The sequence below is a fragment of the Hevea brasiliensis genome, chromosome 3 (genome assembly GCF_030052815.1).
Source record: "Hevea brasiliensis isolate MT/VB/25A 57/8 chromosome 3, ASM3005281v1, whole genome shotgun sequence".
Taxonomy (NCBI): domain Eukaryota; kingdom Viridiplantae; phylum Streptophyta; class Magnoliopsida; order Malpighiales; family Euphorbiaceae; genus Hevea; species Hevea brasiliensis.
Genome location: NC_079495.1, coordinates 634648 through 656591, shown reverse-complemented (window position 1 = coordinate 656591; position 21944 = coordinate 634648). Strand labels below are relative to the sequence as shown.

The window sequence follows — 21944 nt, the reverse complement described above, 5'->3', positions numbered from 1 at the left end:
GGTGGTTAAAAAACATTAGTTTAGTATGTTACTATCCTGGAATCATTTTCCCAATGGACAAGAATTTTTTAATCTTGTAATGGTTGCATGTGACAAATCTTGCCATCAATGCCATCATGTTTCATATATTTCCATGCTTGAATAGTTTTGCAACAATCAAACAGCATCAAAAATCAAAACCTGTAACTGAGATTTCATTGTCCTAACATTGATGCGTGCTTGATCACCCAAAATGGATTCATTTATCATCAATTCCTTGCTGAAATAACAGAACTTCACCAGAAGTAAAAAAGTTTTACACTCAAAAGGGAACACATAATTTGCAAGCTCAAAAAATTTACAAATTCTCAATTTTCTCATCATGATATAGCAAACCCACCACTGTAATCCTAAAACAAAGAATGTGACTACGAGGACCCAAAACTTTCTTTTTTATTTATTTATTTTTTTTATCCATAGTGGAATCATGTGCCTGTGCATGAACAAGAAACTATCTAGCTGTTGGCTTTGCAACAGACTCATCAAGGGATAGGAAATTCTCAGTTCCACCCAATACCAAGGGACCCAAGTTGAGTGAAGAATGAGCAGAATTTTTTGACATGTCTGAGTTACCTTCTCTCAATGCCACAGCTTCCCTTTCAATTAGGATAGCATCTTGGATCTCCTTGAGAACTTCTGAAATTGACGGCCTCATGTGTCCGTGAGGTTGGACACACATCAAAGCTTTCTCTGCTATCTTCCACATAGACTGTATATCATACTCATCATGTAGTAAGGGATCAATAATTCCTTGGATATCCCCGCTTTCGATGTGCAGCTTCGCCTGCCAAAGTTGAAGACATAAAAGAAACTAAACTCCGTAAGAATTCACAAACTATTGCACTTTCTTTGAACTAAATTTTAGCCGTCAGTAGTTTAGAAATTTGTCACTTATGGCCTTTCAGTGATGTATTAGTCTTGCTTCCTTATATAATTGCACGTACCCATTGAACAATATTACGGCAATTAACACCAAAGCTTTCATTTAATATGGCTTCCTGACCAGACATCAGCTCCAGGAGAATGACACCAAAACTATAAACATCACTCTTGTCTGTCAACTGCTGAGAAATGTAATACCTGTGTGCCATCAAAAGCAAAATTATTACCGCAATGTCATGTACAATCTGCATCACCATTCAGGAATCAAATATATAAAGAAAAATGGGCGAAAGTAACAATATTGTCCACATAATGGTTAGAATTCACAAATTTGACACATCTTTCACAAAGGTCCTCAATAATTTTACCAAACAACAAACTTTTCTAAAACGAAGAAGATATGTAGCTTGTTAATGACCACAAACACGAGAAGAAAAGAAAAATCATGGCTCATAATGTGCAGCAGAGTTCTAGACAACTATCACATGCCCTAAACTTAAATCTGCCCCACTTGTTCGCCTGTCTGGTGTCAGCCATAAGTACAAAATTATTGTTGAGGCCACCTTGCATTGCAACTCATAAAAGGCTTCAAAAGTCATCTTAAAACACCAACATTAGCAACAATCAACTCACCCTATGGCGCTTAACTAGATGTGGGGGAAAAGAGTAGAAGAAGTCCTTACTCTGGATCCAAGTAACCTACTGTCCCTCGAACTATACTGGAGACATGTGAAGCTCCATCGACTGCCACTTTTGAAAGACCAAAATCAGAAACCTTTGCTCTCATGTGCTTGTCAAGAAGAATATTACTGGTCTTTAAATCTCTATGGATAATGGCAGGAACACAGCCTGTATGGAGATATTCAATTCCTGAACAGGCACAAAAGAAACACAAGATCACTTAAACAATAATTTTATTATAAACAACAAGACTTCAGTGTAGCAAAGAATGATATCATTCCTTGTCAAATAGGACAATGGTACAATAAAGACAAGGGGAAAAAAAAGCTTATGAACCTTTGGCAGCGTCTTCAGCAATCTCAAGGCGCTTGATCCAATTAATACTTTTTCCACGTGTTAATGGGCCTATCAAAGTTTGTATGCAGGTGAGTATCAAAATTAATATTGGTTCTATTTAAAAACACCTGAAATTACCATAAAGATGTTCCTTGAGCGTTCCATTGTGCATGAACTCGTAAACAAGCATACTTCTCCCTTCTTCTTGGCAAAATCCAAAAAATTGTACCAGGTTTCTGTGATGTATCCTTGAAAGAAGAGTCACCTACGTTGAATGAAAGTGTGGATAAGTTTAATTAACTAAAACAAGCAACCTAATGTAGCATGAATTACTTAGAGAGAAATAATATGCCAAACTATTGCTTTCACCAGTGATCTCATAAGATCCAGTATTAATACCCGTCTTAAAGTATATCATCCAATCTCGGGCAAACTATTTACAGGGTTATCCATTTTCTAGACCTATCAGTATCACTTAAAAAACCAGAAAAGTGCAGGGTTTTATCAATTTGCCTTCATCAAATAGCAAATTTGATGTCCATAATTTTACTAGAAATACAAAGAGTCCACCCTTTTGCAAGTTCTACTCATTTGTATGTTCCCTAATGTACCCATACTGAGTTTTCTAAGAGACCTCCAGGTAATTAGAACCTACAATGGCTGAATTTGTCTGTTGGAACCTTAATTTGTAAAAAAAAATAAAATAACAAAATAAAAACAAAGTGTCAACATTTTAATTGGAAACCTCATTCCTTAGAGATTCCATGGAGTTAAAGAAACTTCAGATAAAGGTAAAACTATGAAACCTGAGACTGACCATGTAAGTCCTGTATTAACTATTAGCATGAGAACAATCACCTTATGTCTTGTATAAAGTGCCTAATGTTTCCACAAATGGAGGTTGGGACTAGTAGAGTCTAATGAAAAAAAAAAGTCCAATTTCCTTCAATGTCAATGGTTAAACAATTCTGACAATTGACCTTGTTTTCTCATTGTGTTTTAATATTATTATAAAATGACATTGCATAAAAACCATAAACAACTATAAATATGAGTCCAAACATGGTGCCTGAACAGAGACTTGGAGTCTCCGTATTGAAAAAAAAAAATCAATTACTCAAGTTCAATACAGTGGACAGTTACCTCATTTGAAAATTCTCGCTTTCCCTGGTAGGAATTACTAGTTAGAACTTTGACTGCAATTTCTTTTCCATCTCTCATTCTCCCATAGTGTACAACTCCAAAACCTCCAGAACCTATTTTTTTCTCAAACTTATTTGTAGCATCTTCAATCTCAGAGAATTTGAAGCGACATGCACCTTCTGCTGGAGTATCATTAAAAGCAGAAACTAGCCTTTGAACAGGTGCTGGAACCCTGAGCCGTTCTGAAACAAAGAAAAAAATACGTATTCACCAACAAGATGCTGTACAGAATATAGACATGAACTTCAAAAATAATTGAATGTCAAGCATGCACACCTTGATCAGGACTTCTCTTTCCTCTTCGTATAAATAAACAAGATGCTATTGTAGCTATCAGCAGAACAGCAGTTCCAACTGATGAACCAATAATAATATCAACGTGTTTTCCTCTTCGGCCTCCTTCATGAAGATTAAGATTTCCAGAGTAGCTGCAGTTAACCAAGAAAGTAAATGTAAACACTTTTCTCTTTAGCCCTACACGGAAGCTGTGGTACACTAATAATACTATTGGAAATGTTATTGCATGAAGATTAGCGTGTACAGAGTTCCACATCTGGTGCATATCAAACTAAATTATGGAACATAAGTAATCATTAGGAGCCAGCTTTAATTCCTCATATGTCCATTTGAGGTTCAGTCCAAATGTGGCTTTGCACCAATGAACTGTGATAAATTTCATTAAACCCACCTAGTACCCTATGTTGACTCAAGGCATTGCAACTGAAACTCAATTAAATAGACCATAATGATGATTAAACCATGGGTAGTTGGTGTTAAATGCTTCATTGCCACATACTTTTACATCCACATCCACTGAATAATGATTTAAAGCCTTTTACAACCATTACAGTTAAGAAAGGAGTACATCTTATACAGAGCTTCTTTAAAATAGCATATATTCATATAACTCATCATAGTCTTAAAAAATGTCCACATACAGATTGAAGAGAAAGATGGTTTATTTTGGCCTTTTTTGACAGAAGAGTCACTAGATGCTTTTGCCTCACACAATCATTCTATTGCTACATGTATAATGGAAAAAAATGTTCATGTTCTCACAACAGCCGCTTTAATGAATTTTATAATAAATAACAGAACAGTGGAAATATCTCAACTAAAATTTATAGAAACAGCAGTCACCCAAATACAATGATGAAGGTCTATATTTGTAAATATGTAGATGATTACCTTAAAATTATTAACATGGTGAAGCATTTATGTCTACTTATTAAAAATGAAACTCACTTGAAAACTATGTTCTTATTGAGAAGACTTGATGGTACTGTTCCAGATAACAAATTATTTTGCACATACCTGCAATCATCCAAAGTGTCAAGCATATACAAATCATTTAGATAAGTATATAAGATCTTGCACTCAAAAGCAACAGGGAAATAGTCCATTCATAATTAAAATATATGAGAAAATTTATATATAAAAGAATACAACATATACAGCCATTAATCAATAGTAACTTTTTGTATCATCACTCCTAATAATTTTGTATTAATATGTCAAGATTAAAAATACATTTTGAATCCCCATTAGCAGATTTTGCAAAATACTTCATTTTGCCAATCAATGATAATTGCTGATATCTAAGTTTTGGTTACTTACAGTTCCATTAAATTGGGTAGGTTCAGTAACGAGGAAGGAAGCTCACCCGTCAACTGATTGTTCTCGAGATGGCTATACCAGACAAGGATCTTGGTTAGTTTTATATCTTGATAAAAACCAACTTTTTTTTATTTTTGGTGGCGGGGTGGGGGGGAATAGAAACCAACATTAAATTCCATAATAAGAGAAAAAGTCATCTAAATTTACATGATCTCCAAGTCTCTACATCCACTAAAATCAGGTATTGGACCAGTTAGTGAATTCCTATCAAGCCATCTGTGAACATAAGACAAGTGGAAAACACTGATACAGTGAGACAAGTACTCAAAAACATTAAAATGTATGCCAAAATTGAGCAGAAAGAAGTCTGAACTCACAGTTCAACTAAGCCATTCAACTTTGGCATGTTTGAAGGAATATTCCCAGTCAAATTCTTACCAGACAAGGAGCTGCCAAAGAACAGAAGTTATTGAGACTAAGTGTTAAGTATAATTCACCCGGACATGGTATCAGACTTTCTAAAGCAGAAATGCATCAGTAGATGCATCAAATATAAACCTAAAAGGGATAAATTTTTACATTTTGACTATCCTTGGTTGTGCATCTGAATTACACTGTAACCATGACCATGGTACTGGTAGACAGGGGTCACCACCTTCCTGTGCCCAATCTGCTGATGCATAGGGTGAAATGACACTAGCAATAACTTCCCCTACAGCAAATTTAACATCAGATATGATTAAATTCAAAGAGTTCAAATAATGTATGAAATGATACGGACAATAATATGCTCCATACTTCATAGGCAAAATGCTGAACTGACGCCTCAAAGCACAGTTCACAACCAAACTTTATGCTACAGTTCACAGCTGAAATGGCACATGTGCACTCAAGAAAGAATATTTCTACTTACCATCAAGGGAACCATCATGTTTCTCTAGATACTTATTTATCTCCATAGCATTCAAGAGTGGTCCCTTGGTAGAATCAGAAGTCTTTCCAAATCTAAAAGACAATACAAAGGGGAGAGATATGTTGGTATATCCTGGTTGATAGAGACGATATTTTCCTTGAGCATTTTCTTGGATATTAACAATAGCTTTGCTCATTTCAGGGTAGCCAGGTAGTACAAGCCTGAATTTCCTGGACTCAGTAGGCTTCAAATCTTCAATTTCTGCAAAGTACGTGACAGCCCACCCAAAACCAGGAAAACCATCTAAGTTCAACCGATAGGTTAATGATCCATTTGTACCAACTACAGCAGTCTGCATCACTTTCTCAGGAGGCCTTTCATGACTGCTAACATCTATTGGCATGTCAGTTGAAACTTTCTGAGTACCAGCAGCAACATCAACAAGGTAATTTGCTTTTTTCACAGAGTCAGATTCCCATATTCTATCAAATGGGTCATCAGGATACCTAAAATAACAGAACATAGTTTTATTTTACTTCTCTTAATAGCAAGTTTAGTTTTATTTTACTTCTCTTAATAGCAAGTTTGTATTAGAATGAGAAGGATTCATATAGATACCCTCAGTGAAATATAATCTTGTATTTCCTAGCAGACCCTTTTTAATCACAAGGGTCGGGGGTATTTTTGGGTATCAAATTATTTTTATTAAATCAATCTTTCCTGTCCTTGTTTCCCCTGTTTCTAATTTAAATCAATAGCCTATCATTTGAACAAGAATTCAGATAAATATACACCTAAAATATTAGACCGAACTGCATTCTCAACAAGATATTTTGCACATACCTAACTGGATCTTCACTATCTGCACCAAAATTGATCCTTGCAGAAACACTGAGATAAAACTGGTTCTCATAATCTGTATAATAAACTGAACCATTGAATTGCCGGAGCTCAAGGGTAGATATGAATGGCTGCCCCGTTGTGGCATTTGATAAGCATACACTGATGGTGGGGCTTGAAGCCAGAAATATCAGCTCTATAGACTCTATGGTATTAGCATCAGAAATGACAATTGTGGACCAATGAGTTGCCCCAAAAGAGATATCAAATTTGGGATAGACATTGTTGTTGTCAAAATTACCATACAAGAATGTTGCCCTTAAAAGATACCTTGACCTACTTATGACACCTAGAGTGTAACAGTACTTCCTGGAATCTGCTGGGAAATGTCTCAGTGTCATATATTGCTTCCTTGTCTCATTTGCAACTGATATGATTGCTGTTTCTCCATAAATAAGATTATCATCAGAAGTCCACACAAGTCCAAGTTCATCAGTGAAATTTTGTTTGCCCCCACAGTCCAAACTCACAAAACCTGTTTCAAAAGTTCAGACACGTTCATGTAATTTATTCATAGTGGAAGCAGGATTGATTATCAAATCTTGTGTGAAAATTTTGGCAAGAATCTGGATTTGAAAATGAAATGTTTTAGTCATGCATGGCATCTTTTTTTTTTTTTTGTTGTGGGTGGGGGGGGGGCGGCGGGGGCGCTGGCGAGAGGGGAGAGGATTAATACCCACTTCCCATCCCCGGTCAACACGCACATGCTTGAGTATGCTGACTTCATTCATTGCAAAATTCTGTTTAAGCAAGCATCAAGCCATCTACCAAAATCTAAACTGAACTTCTGTATTTGTCCATACAAGCCGTAAAATTCAATTACAAGTTTCTGAATACAAAACTGAAAATTCAGGCTTTAGGTCCCTCAAAATTGAGCAGCCCATATTCATTCTCTTAATCAATTCTCACAGAGAAGAGAAATATTATATCAAAATAGTAACCGTATAAATTTCTAAGTCTAATCAATTTATTGTTGTTTCTCATATGGTATGCCAACAACGCAAAAGAAAAATGACCAAATAACATTCCTTTCACTTTCATGTTTTATCTTTCACATCAAAAGATGAGGAAAGTTCTGCAACCTCTAATTCTTAAACCCAGTTCAGATATGAACAATTAAAAAAATCTCACCAAGCATTAAAAGAGGGGAAGAACAAAGAACACTGCACGATTACAAATAAAAGAAAAAAAAATCTTTTTAATTCATTTTTCCACCTGGGCGACAGCAAAAATCCACAAAATGCCTTGAACCATAACGAATCACACAAGACACTAAAAAAGGGTATCTTTGAACCTCACCCACTAGACAAGCAAGAAACCGATATGAATGAAGAGCAAATGTGTGGTCAGAAACCACGTACACAGATACATACAAATATTATAACAAACATTCTATTTAGATATACAGAGGGAGTGGGAAAGAGGTTACCTGGCATCTGAGCAAAGGCAGAGAAGGCAAGGAGAAGAAGAAAGAAAGAGAAGAATAGAATCTTAGTCTCCATCTCTAAAGTGTGAATAAAGAAAGTGATTAGATGAGTGAGAGCATAAAGAATGGCGGCAAATAAACAGAAGGAAAGGAAATGAAAGGAAAGGAGTTAGCTTCACCCAAAAAAGAAAACATGGATATTACAATACAAAGCGGAAGACCCAGCAAATAAAATTTGAAAAAGAAATGATTTTTACGACTGATAGCAAGTGTTGGTTACTCTGTTTTGATTCAGTGATTTAGAGAGAGTGAGAGAGAGAGAGAGAGCTGATGAGGAAGGAAGGAGTCTTCTTTTGTGTTAGTGCTTTGTTCATACCCGTACGTATGTTGGATTCTTTGGGAATGGAAAATTGTGTGAAGTAATATCAGGTGTATGTGGGACCCAGAGAGAGTAGCTTTAGGGTATACTTGACCCTTATAGACGTTCCCAAGTGAGTGAAGGGACAGGACGAGATTCTCCGATCGGCGGATGATGGTTGGACTCTTTGACGAAGGGTCCCACCTACCACTGCTTTACCATTGTCACACCGCACCACTGTACAACATCTTCAGCTTTGTCATCTTAGTCCACCATGTTCCCCTTATCATTGTCATTTAATTGATTAATTAATTAAAGTATCTTATTATGCACCATTATTTAAAAATAAAAAATAAAAATCCCAACAGATGGAAAATATTAATTTCTCATAAAATAAATTCAATTAATAAGAATAAATCCCTTTTTATTAATCATATTTAATTTTGTCAAACACTCAAACAATAGTGATAATAAAGGAATATATTCTTATTATTTGGAAAAGGAATTTAATTTGAATATGGGAGTTTAAAAGTGAAATTGAATGATTGTGAGTGTGTTTAATTCAATCATTGCGTTTAATTATCGGTGATCAACAACTTCCATTGAAAAATTAAAAATTCATAATTAAAAATTTCAGCTTTTAATTGTTGTATTTTCAATTGATTACTAAATTTTGAAAAATTAATTCAAAAGCCTGTTTATTAATTAAAAATTAGAATTTTAAATGTTGAATACAAGAATTGTACCCAATTGTTTTAAGTGTAACTTGGTAGCTCATGGAAGAGTAAATTTAATAATCATTAAATTTAAACATTTATATATTGACATGAATAATTTTTATATATTTTTTAATTAATTTTATATATTTTTTAATATAAATATTTAATTTAATAATTATTTATTTTATTTTTATATAAATTTGAGTTATATTATATGTACTCAATAATTTTTATAAATTAGATATAAAATTAGAGTATAAATAAAGTAGAGATAATCAAGTATAGAGAAGTATAACTTTATCATATCATATTATATATATATATATATATATATATATATATATATATATATATATATATATATATATATATATTTATTGCAATTAGAAAAAAATAATAATAATAATATTTAATTAAAGCTATATAATAAAATAACGAATGTATATAATATAAATTTGAGTTCATATAAAAATAAGTTTAATAATTATTAAATTAAATATTTATATTATATACTTTTATATATATATATTTTTTAATTAATTTTATATACATGCTTTTATATATTTTTTAATTAATTTTATATACATATACATTTTGTTATGGAATTATTAAATTTATTCTAATATAAACTCGAGTTTAACAATACCTTAAAATAATCAAATTTTTTAGTAGATATAAATGTAATACAAACTAAAATTTATTTAATATATTTTTTTATATATGAAATTACAATTTGATAATAAATTGTACTGTATTAAATGGTACAATTTATATTTAATGAATTAAAAATTACTAAAAAAAATCGTTACTGTATTTCCAATGACTAAATTAATTATATACACTTAATGGTTAATATAATTTAATTTAATTTAATTAATAAAACAAATGCACCGACTAAAATTGTTGACCATGTGTAGCCCACAATTGAAGTGGTTTTTTTTTTTTTTTTCTTAAAAGGAAATAGGTAAAAAGTCTGCATTAATTTGCGAGATTCCACAATAGACCATTGACCCAATTGGCTTTTGAACTTCATGTTCCAATTTGCATTAAAATTTTGATTTTTAGATCTACTTTGGTTGGAATTGTATACCAAATAATTAGTTGCTTGACTAATATTCTAATGTTCTCTAAAATTTTATATTCTTATTTATTTTTATATATTTTTTATTAATAATAAATAATATGTGGTTTATTTAGAACTTTAATTTTTATCCATTAGTTATAATTTAATAATATTGAAATTATTTTTAAAATTATAAAAATATAAATTTTAATTTTAATTAAAAATTAAAAAAAAGAAAAACCCAATTCCCATTTCAACTCAATATGTCATCATTGGGAAAAAGATATTTTATGCCTTTGAGATTTGGTAAAAAAAAAAACTGAATTAATTTCTTTTACTTTTTAATTTGAAAAATTATATCTCTTAAATTTAATTATGTTAATATAATCATTATTCTATTTAAATTCATTCCTAGCCGATAATGAAAGACTGAATTAGTAAAATAATAAGTACTTTCGCCACTCCCTCTCTTTATCCTTATTGAAAATTGTATTATTGGATTAGCTTTTGTATAATAATAAGTATTCTCCTTGAGTAATTTTAAAAGCATACTTTTTAATGTATAATATATTTAGAGTAAATAATTTAATAAATTTCTAATGAAATTAACCTTAGTTAATAAAAAAAAAAAAACTCACACTCTTTGTAATTGAATTAAATTTATTGGATGATCACAAAATGCAAAAATAATAGTGGAATGGCATAAATTATCGTAAACCAGCAAAAATAAAATAAACATAACCTGCTATCAGTGTTGAATGTAGCACAATAAAAAAGGGTTAATTGACTTTTTTTTTTTTCTTTTTAGAATTAACTTTATATGTTTATATATTTATTTATATTGACTCTTCATGAATTTTAGTATTGAACATTCTTTTTCAATGAAACATATTATGATTTTAGGGGGATAAATTTTGACAATTGTCCTTAAACTTATTTAGTTGTAATATTACAATCTCTCAACTTAAAAATATAACATAAAATCCCATTAACTTTCAAATTTTGTACAGTAAAATCCCTCTAACCTTCAATTACCAATATTTTTAGTTAGACGCTGGTCTGAATAGTTTCAACATGAAACTTAGTCAGTATTTCTCATTCTCTCTCAAGCCATGTGTAAATTGAATCATTATTCTTTCTATAGATAGAATAAATTTTTATGCGTAAAGAAAATAATTTTACACTTTGCATAAGAGATGAGAGAGAAATATTGACTAAGCGCTATGCGGGAGCTATTCACATCAGTTTCTAACTGAAAAATCAATAATTGAAAGTCAGAAGAATTTTACTATATAATATTTGAAAGTTTATGAGATTTTATGCTACATTTTAAAGTTAAAAAACTGTAGTATTATAACCATATAAGTTAAAGGATAATTATTAAAATTTATCTTAATTTTAACTAATATGTTATATGGTAATTATTGGGGTACATATGTCCGAGTTTATTAAAAACTTGCTCTTTTGCTAATAGAAAATCCATTAACACCAGAAAAAAAAATTCTAGATTTGCCATAACCTGTGATTTAAAATTACAACCACAAATCATAAAAGGGAGACAAAGTGAGAGTTTTAATGGGATCTCAAATCAAGCGAGTTAAAATCACAAATCAAACAGAGACGAAGAAAGTTTTAATCACAACTCAAATCAATTGAGTTAGTGTTCGTTTAAAAGAAGCGAAGTAAATCAAAATTGAAGGACTATTTGTCCATTTTTTAAGGCACGATGAACAGGACAAGTGGCGCGCAAGGTGAGCTAGGAATACATGCAATCAAGGTGGAAAAATGTGATTGTATTAGGGAAACCATAATAAATAATAATTATATTTTAATTTTAAATTAATTTGAATTTATTATATGATTTTTTTTTTTACAATTCAATTTTATTTAATTAAATGTATTTTTCTCTTAACAAAAAGTTTAATGGCAGGATACAAACTATTAAAAATTTATGATTGGATTTACATATCGAGTAATAAAATTTAAATTCGAGATGATTTGTCTAGCTGTAATTAATTCTAATAATAATTAATGGAATTTAAACTTGAGATAGGTACCTAAAGAAGTGATCAAAAGAAAATTTTATTCGTGTGTGAGTGGGTCAATAAGCTATCATGCTGATTATGTGCGACTTTTGATCTTGAACTTGTCCCATATCAGTTGATTAACTTGGAGTGTGTATGTATAAGTGTGCTAGGTGCACCGTTCAGTCAGCAATTACCTGAATGTATGTGTTTATATAATAAATCTTATACATTGTATAAATATATATATATATATAAAAAATCTTTAACTCTATAAATTAAAAATTAAATTACACGTATATATCTCTCTTTTACCATTTCCTACCCTCGATTCAGCATATTATCTTTAGCTTTCTGGCTGTATTTTTTAAAAGATATCAACTTTTTTCTTCTTTGAGATGAAAAGCTCTAAACTTTGCTCGTCTCATTATCCCATATTACTTTATTTTATTTTAAGTCTTCAAGCAAATTCTCAAATGAAATAAATGGATTTATAAAATTATTATTGAATTTCACTAAAATGAAAGATAAAAAACAACAAAAAATGGATGTTTGCTATATCGCTATAATAATAATAATAATAATAATAATAATAATAATAATAATAATAATAATTTATTATTATTATTATTATTATTATTATTATTATTATTATTATTGATATTGTTTTCCTCTTATGTGAATATTGAATGATGGATGTAGGTATTAGATTTGTAAGATAAGAGATAATATCTAGTGAGTTAATTAATCACTACTCCTATAATCACAAGGCAATAATAAGAACTCGATTGTAAATTAATATGATTAATTAGATTCATGTATATAATGTTAAGACTCTTATTATAGCGATAATCTCATAATCCTTGTTTTGTGTGATTTGAGCATTTGGAGATATGTTTGGGCAAATAATACTTATCCAAATGTTTGAATACCTTGTAATTATTTGGTTTGAGTTTGGACTTCATTACTCGTTATTCAATTATCTAATGTTTGCCTTTTGGAGTATTGTTTTAATGGTTGTAGTATAATAATAATAATAATAATAATAAACATGGAGAGGATATTAAGCAGAAAAAAAAAAAGAGACTTTTTATGAATGGCATAAAAAATAAATAAAATTCTTTTAGGTTCAATTTACTTTATAAAACTTTAAACAAGATGTGCCTTCTTTATGGGAATATTTAAGCACTATCTTTTATCAAAGATGGCTTTGTTCTAACTTTCCAAAAAGATGACTCCTACCCTTTATTTTTTTTTACCTTTTTCTTTTATTTGTATTCACTTTTTCTTTATTCTTCACCATTCGGAATCAAATGTTACAGATAGGAATTCTCAAATTTAATCATTTGGGTAGAGATTAATTTAAGTCAAGTCTTTTTTTTTTTTTTTTTAATTTACATATATAAATGGAGTTTTCTTCATGTTTAAGTAATTGGAATATCTGACAAGCACTATGGTGGTTGTGTGTTGGCACAAAAAGAAACAAATATATAATGGAAGATGCTAATATTGTATGCAAATCACATTTCAAAATTAGGATTTTCACCAATTCCACCATGTGATTGTGACTGCTCTTTCTCCTTAAATAATAACAACGTGAAATTTTTATTTCTTCAATCGTTTTAATTAGCATTAACGATTCACATCACAAGTCAAATTTCACATGCACTTTATGTTATACTCTCTCTTTCTGTCCACTGTTGTTTATCATTTAAAATTTTTTTATAATAATTAAAGAAGTAATTAAATCATTTAAATTATAATAAAATATTTTTAATTTAATTAAATTATCTTTTATCTTAATTGAGAAAAAAGAGAGAGGTGTTAAGATAGTTTAGGAAATTATACAAGGGTAAAGATAGTTTACGAAATTATACAAGGGTAAATTATTAAAAAATTAATATACATTTATTTTTTCAAAATGACAAATAATTATAGATGAAACATCTTTTAAAAAATAATAGATAAAAGTGAACCTATTATCTAATATGATTAGTCTAGTTATCATTTCTAGGACTTCTTGAAGATTCTCCCTTTCACCTCTGCTTGCTCTCTCTCTAATAATAAGGTTGGCGGGTAATGCTTTAATACTCTCATTCTTGGGTGGAGCATCTATCAACTTAGCGAACCGTCTTGAACCTCACATTTCAGAAAGCAAATAAGAAGTGTTGAGTACATAAAAAGTTCATGTGTATTCACATGAACACACAACACATAATCAAATATAACATGCACATAACATTCATCACATAACATACTGGGACTCAATTCTATTGGACATGTATTTTCCTAAACTGTGTTGGTCGACATACTTTCTTTCACCTCTTTCTATACTCTTACTAGTATTTAGGTCTACTCATCTAACCTATAGCTCTGATACTAACTTTGTAATAACCCAAACTAGGGGTCATTACTAGCGCTAGGGATCAAATCAGTTTAAGGCTACCGAAACCTGTGAGAAACATGAAGGAGCGGAAGTATGAAAAACATAAGTTTTTATCATTGAATTCAAAATTTTTTCACCTAGGGTCCCATGCATCATGCAAGATTCATTTTTATCTATTTGATTTCAATGATAAACAGCATATTAAAACTCTTTTAATATATTTTGAATATAGATTTGCCATTTAAGATTTTAGAATTAATCAGATTAATTCATTAGAACCCTAGATTAGATCAAGAATAAGTACACTAAGCTATTGATGCGCTGCAGTGTATTTGACACCTTTGGGATGCGTCTAGGATACCAGATGTTGTCCCTCTAGCTTGTCCATACTAAGATCACCTATGACAGCCCTTGAATAGCTTATAAAGCTTTTTATATGAATTAGAAAATCAAGTTTTGCCTTTTAAGAGATTACAGATGTAAACAGGACACTAGAAACAATTTATAGTATTTTTAATTCAAGAGATTGTTTGCTAATATCTTTGAATTGATGAGAGATGAAGAATAAGAGAAAGGAGAGCAGCCAAGGGTGGCAGCACAAAGAGATGAATGGCAGCTTGTATTTTTATTCTTTCATCCTTACACTTATATAGCTAGGACACTACTTAAAACCCTTGTCACATGTCACCTTTTGATTGGCTCTAGGTTTAATTGACCCAATCACATTGTGCCAAGTGTCAAACCTATATTTAATCTTAATTTTAATCATCTTACATTATTAAAAGATATTTGGCAAGCTTATGTGTAGTGCCATATGTCACCATCTTATGGTGCCACATGTCACCCTGTGAAATGACTAAAATACCCCTGTGTCTTAATTTTGAGTTCTCAATCCAAAATAATTATTTCTCTTATTTTAATCAATTTATATCAAATATAAATTAATTAATTACTCTCTATTAATTAATTTCTCATTAATTAAATTCATATTTAAACACTTTAAATATAAATTTAACTTAAACTATACATCCAATAACCTAGATTTGGTTTCAAGCCATGCTAGAAACTTTGCAATCTAATTGCAAACTAAACCTATTTAATTAATCAATTAAACTAATTAATTAATTAATTAAGTCATATTTAATTTGGTGATTACTTGTGTATGTGTGTGACTTACTAGGCTCATCACTAATTGGCAATGAGACATGATATCAACTCTTAATATCATCAGAACTCTTTCTTACCATAAATGATTTCTCTAAATCATTTTATGCACCTCATAGACCATGGTTAACACCTAGCATAGCATGCCATGGCCACACAATTAGTAATAAGGTTTACCTTAAATGAACTTATAATCATATGTTACCATGCACTAGAATCTCTCTGTTACAAAATTACAATTCGAGCTAGAGTCATGGTTTATGTCAAACCCCATTTGCTATGAATATTATGTTCTCTTTTAATTCCAGTTATTGATTAAAAAGTGTTGTCCCAAAATAGTCCAAGAGGGGGGTGAATTGGACTTTAACAATTTTTCGGCCCTTGCTTATAGCCTAATGAAAAATTGTGGCTTTGTTCTTCTTCTATATAACGAGAAAGTAATATGTGCTTCAACAATGTGTTTCTATGTTGCAATTCAATTCTCAATCAATGTATATGGCAATCTCTAATAAAGCATTTATCAACTAATTTTCTCAAGTCTCTCAATATGTCCACAAATTTATCAACTCAATCTATTTAACCAACATTCACTATCATGTATATGAGAAAAGAAATTTAAATTGCATAAAAGTAAAGAGGTAAAGGTTAGAGAAATCAAACACAAGGATTTTATAGTGGTTCGGCTTAGCTAGCCTACATCCACTCTCTCAAAGAACCCTCTTTGAGTCTTTTCTCCACTATTTGCTCTTTTGAAGGCAAGAGACCAAAAGCCCTTTACAATTTCTCAACACCAAGCTTTTACACCAAGGTAGCTTGAAACCTCCACAAGTGCTATCACAAGCACTTACACTTCCAAGCTTCAATAGGTGCTTGTACAACCTCTCTTGAATGCAATTCAATATTTCAACACTCACTCTTACTCAATACAAATCAAACTATAAAGAAGAGATGAGTTGATTTGCCAATGGAAGCTCAAAATCTTAAATGCTCTTGAATGAAAGCAATAAATGAAAAATCAATGTTGGAGTTCAAATGTAGGCTTTCATTAAATTGTAAATGAAGTAGAGAAGGTGTATATATAGTCCCAAATTATTTTAGACCGTTTGAAACCCTTTTGGAACGTTATACACACTGCCCAAGACAAAATGGCCGTTATTTTGTCCTTTTGTGCGAAGTTGAGCAGCTCTGGACAGTTAGCAAACTAATAAAATTTTAGGAGCAGTCAGCAAACTGGTTAGCAAACTAATGTTTTTAGCAAACATATTAGTAAACCGAAAATTTTAGCAAACCAGTTAGGAAACTAAGTCAACAGCTGCATGTCTCAACTTGCAATGTAAAATGATTTAGACCTTTGAAAAATGTTTCAATGGTTGTGTTCAAGGTCATGATGAGAAAAAGTAATCAGAAAATAAATTTTTATTTTTGAGCTCCATATGACTAAATTCTCATCTATTCTTTTTCACAAAAAGGCCTAAGACTCTAACACTATACTCTTCATACCTTTTCTTTGAGTCTTGGCTTCCATAGTCTTTTTCTCATTTTGGATTTGTCTTGGAGTGCCTTTGAGTATCTTTTCTTCTTAGATGCAACTTCAAAGGTTCTTTATGCATAAGACAAAGAATCTACACATCACTTAAAGGTTAGGTTAGATAGATTCTCTTTGAGTTTTGTTATCATCAAAATCAATGCTCATTTTGAGCTACACGGGGTCAACAAAAAGATTTTCTTATTAGAAACTCTTTTCTAAATAAATCTATCTGTCCTGGCCAGGAACTTGAAACATCAATAACAATTAAATGAACATAGGATTTTATCCCTATTTACTTAGAGGAACAGATTCCATCTTGATCAACACCTACCTCCATATATAATTAGTAGGAGCCAACACATGCCCATATACCCATACACAGTACAAATATGAAAGCAGTATCAAACTCAAACCACCTATATACAAAATAACTGTGTTATCTCAGGTCTAAAGATTGTATGCACTGATATGATTTATAACAATACATTGACAAGAGTAAACTCCATGTACTTGTCATAAGTATCACTGGTTCGACCTACTTATCATGTATAAGTGCCTATCATGTTTGTTATATGGCATGAAACTCACCATTCCATCTTATTTACATCTCATATAAATAACTTGGGAACAAACATGATTATAATCTTTCTGGATAAGTCATGTCCTTATTGTAAAGTATCATCGATTGTGAACCTATTTATGATACTTTGTGCTAGAAATACTGTCAATCGTATTCTTAACAACTTAAGAATAGAATTTCTAACAAAATATCAATGGACCTTTTCTATTACACATAAATATATTATGTAAACGGAAAAGTAAAAATGCCTTTTATTAATAAAATATATACAAGATACATACTAAATGATATGCTCTAGGGCATACTACTAACAATCTCCCACTAGCACTAGAGCCATTCATTACAATACCTTAGACCCATCTTCTCAAGATGTCGGTCTAACTGTGCTTGTAACAAAGGCTTAGTGAATGGATCAGCTGGATTTTCAGCTGATGCTATTTTTTGCATAGCTATGTTGCTTTGTCCAACTATTTTTCTGATAATGTGGTAGCGCCTTTCTATGTGTTTAGATTTCTAGTGAGACCGGGGTTCCTTATATCCAAACAACTTCTTTTACAGCATCTAATGCAGCAATATACTTGGCTTTGGTAGTGGAACCTGCAGTCGTGCTCTGTTTGGAACTCTTCCAACTGACTGCACCTCTATTACAAATGAACACATATCCAGAGGTAGACTTTCTATCATCGATATCTAACTGAAAATTAGAATCAATATAACCATCCAATTGCAAGTCTCCGCCTTCATATATCAAGAATAAATCCTTAGTTATTTTCAAGTACTTAAGGATATTCTTGACAGCTATCCAGTGTTCCAAACCTGGATTGGATTGATACCTGCTAGTCAAACTAACAACATATGCGATATCCGGCCTAGTACACAACATTGCATACATCAAACTTCCAATAGCCGAAGCATATGGAATCCTGGTCATTTTATCTCTTTCTTCAGGTGTCTTTGGAGACATCTCTTTAGAAAGGTGGATACCATGTCTCACTGGTAACAATCCTCTCTTGGAATCAAGTATGTTAAACCTCTTCAACACCTTTTCCAAGTATAGACTTTGGGATAAACCAATTATTCTTTTCGCTCTATCTCTATAGATGCAAATCCTAAGAATATAGGTTGTCTCTCCTAAGCCTTTCATAGAGAATGTATTTGACAACCATACCTTTACAGTTGTCAACATACCTGTGTCATTACCCATCAACAGTATGTCATCCACATATAAGACAAGAAAAGTGATAGCACTGTCACTAACCTTCTTATATACACATGGCTCATCCTCATTTTTTATAAAAGCTTCATTAAAACAGATGTTCCAACTCCTCGAAGCTTGTTTTAACCCATAAATGGATCGCTTTAACTTGCGCACTTTGGAACCATATTGGGATTCGAAACCCCTAGATTTTTCCATGAAAATGTTTTCTTCAATGTATTCATTGAGAAAAGTTATTTTGACATCCATCTGCCAAATCTCATAATCATAGTATATAACTATTGATAATATAATCCTAATTGATTTAAGCATGACAACAGGCAAGAAAATCTCCTCATAGTCGATTCCTTGCCTTTGGCAAAACCCTTTCGCTACTAGCCTTGCTTTATAGGTCTCTACCTTTCCATTAGAACCAATTTTCTTCTTAAAAACTCATTTGTTCCCTATAGGTACAATACCTTCAGGTGGGTCAACAAAATCCCAAACTTGATTTTTATACATGGAATCAATCTCGGATTTCATAGCATCAATCCATTTTGAAGAGTCTATATCTGATATAGCTTCTTCATAGGTAAGTGGATCATCTCCATGATCTACTTCTTCATGAGTAGACAACTCTTGTTCTTCTTTATGAAGAAAACCATATCTCACTGGTGGGTGAGATACCCTGGTTGTTCTACGAGGAACAGCTGTAGATGTTTCATTAATAGGTGTAGCTTGACTAGATGGATCTATATCCATCTGATCTGTTGGTTGGTCAGAATTCTCCAATTCTAACTCTATTTGTCTTTCTTTGCCTCCTTCTTGAACAAACTGTTGTTCAAGAAATGTGACATCTCTAATTATCATAACCTTTTGTGATGTAAGCAAATAAAAATAGTATCCAAAACTATCTTTTGGATATCCAGCAAATCGACCATTTTCTGATCTGGTTTCCAATTTATCAGTGTTTAGCTTTTTGATATAAGCTGGACAACCCCAAATCTTAACATGCTTAAGACTTGATTTTCTTCCATGCCATATCCCATAAGGTGTGAAAGATACTGATTTTGATGGAATCCTATTCAGAACATGCAAAGCTGATTCTAATGCAAATCCCCAAAAGGAGATTGGCATATCAATATAGCTCATCATACTACATACCATATCCAATAGGGTACGATTTTTCCTTTCAGATACATCATTCAGCTCTGGTGCTCCTGGAGGAGTCAGCTAGGAAACAATGCCGTGCTCTCTCAAGTATTCATTAAATTCAGTACTCAAATATTCACCTCCACGATCTAATCGAAGAGCTTTAATACTCTTTCCTGTTTGATTTTCTACTTCAGATTTAAATTCTTTGAACTTTTCAAAGGATTCATGTTTGTATTTCATCAAATACAAATACTCAAACCTTGATTTATCATCAGTAAAGGTAATAAAGTAATGAAAATCGCCTCTAACCATTTCCGTAAATAGATTACATACATCACTATGTATTAGTTCCAAAAATATTTTTAGCTCTTAGCCCTTGTCCAACAAAGGGTGATCTAACCATTTTGCCCTGAAGTCAGGATTCACAAGTTGGAATAGGCTCAGAGCCCAATGAGGATAAAATCTCCATTTTATCCAATTTTGCAATCCTATCTTCTGCAATATAACCTAACCTTAAATGCCAAATATATTTTGAACTTGAGTTATTTTTCATTATGGCATTGCATTCTTTTAGATTGCTATACTCTGGGCAGTTCCTTTTCTAGTGCCCATCCTTCTGGCAGTGGAAACACTTTCCCTTGCCATTGTCAGCTTTGTTATTTGTCTTTCTGTTTAGCTATCTTCTTGGAAGATCCTGGAACTTGAGGTTTCTTTTTCTAATTGCCCTTCTTCTTGTTGGACTTTCCAGTAGAAGAAGATGCAATCAAAGCTACCTCTTTTCCTTTATTGCCCGGCATATTCTTTTGGGTAATAACCAGCATGTTGAGTAAACCAGCCAAGGTGCATTCCTGTTTAGTCATATGGAAATTTATTACAAATTTTCCAAAAGACTCAGGAAGGGACTGAAGGATCAAATCTGTCTGCAATTGGAAATCCATTTTAAAGTCAAGATGTTCCAGCTGCTCAATCAGCCGAATCATCTTATGGACATGATCCCCAATATTCTGTCCCTCAAACATCCTCATGCGGAATAGCTGTCTAGATATCTCATACCTAGCATTCCTGCTGTGCTCACCATACAACTCTTATAGGTGAAGAAGGATCTCACTCGCACTCTGCATGTTCTCATACTACTTCTGTAACTCATTACTCATGGAAGCAAGCATGTAACACTTAGCTCTCATATCATGCTCCTTCCACTTGTCCAAAGTTTCATGTTCCTCTTAAGGGGCCTCTGGAGGTAAGAGACTAGGAACATTTGAGTCTAGAACATATCCTATATGTTAAAGGTTCGGGACAAGTTTCAAATTTCTTAGCCAATCAGACAAATTAGGTCCTGTTAACCTATTGTGATCAAGTATGCTTGCAAGAATATTGGATGGTGGTGGTTGTTCTGTGCTCATTATTATCAGAAAATTAACTGCAGAAAATAACCAGATTAATTAGTAAATGTATCATATAATTAACCAAAATGATTATGGTCTTTTAATCAAATTGGTCCTCCCACTAACTTAGCGAATCCTACACTTCCAAAGTAAAAAATAGAAATCCTAGTTGGATGGATTTCTAGTGGGTGATTGAATTCTTATAATTCTATTGATCATCCTCAGGTACATCCATTATTAGAATTACAATAAACTATAAGTGAGCAACTGCTTGTCCATCACATCTTATGTGAGGTTCAATCCTTTATGTCACGACCCAACCTATGGGCCGGACCGGCACTAGGACCTGGGCCAGCCTAAAGCCCCCGAGGCCCGTAGTAAGCCTAACTG

At 31.9% G+C, this 21944-nt stretch overlaps 1 protein-coding gene across 2 annotated transcripts; it reads right to left on the bottom strand.

Annotated features, from left to right (window-relative positions):
- Positions 1–219: 219 nt before the first annotated feature.
- LOC110655023 (probable LRR receptor-like serine/threonine-protein kinase At1g67720) lies at positions 220–8399 on the bottom strand. 2 transcript variants are annotated; one of them, XM_021811186.2, is made up of 15 exons: positions 8001–8399; positions 6515–7046; positions 5672–6177; positions 5338–5470; positions 5136–5207; positions 4966–5034; positions 4759–4830; positions 4387–4455; positions 3418–3569; positions 3082–3323; positions 2077–2203; positions 1939–2007; positions 1605–1791; positions 984–1119; positions 220–823 (listed from the first exon to the last, which is right to left on the bottom strand). In XM_021811186.2, exons 1-15 carry the CDS (start codon positions 8071–8073, stop codon positions 491–493), a joined length of 2772 nt encoding a protein of 923 aa, XP_021666878.2. In that variant the 5' UTR covers positions 8074–8399; the 3' UTR covers positions 220–490. The 2 variants fall into 2 exon arrangements, with proteins under 2 accessions (XP_021666878.2, XP_057999534.1); XM_058143551.1 differs by lacking the exons at positions 4759–4830; positions 4966–5034.
- Between the last annotated feature and the right edge of the window lie 13545 nt (positions 8400–21944).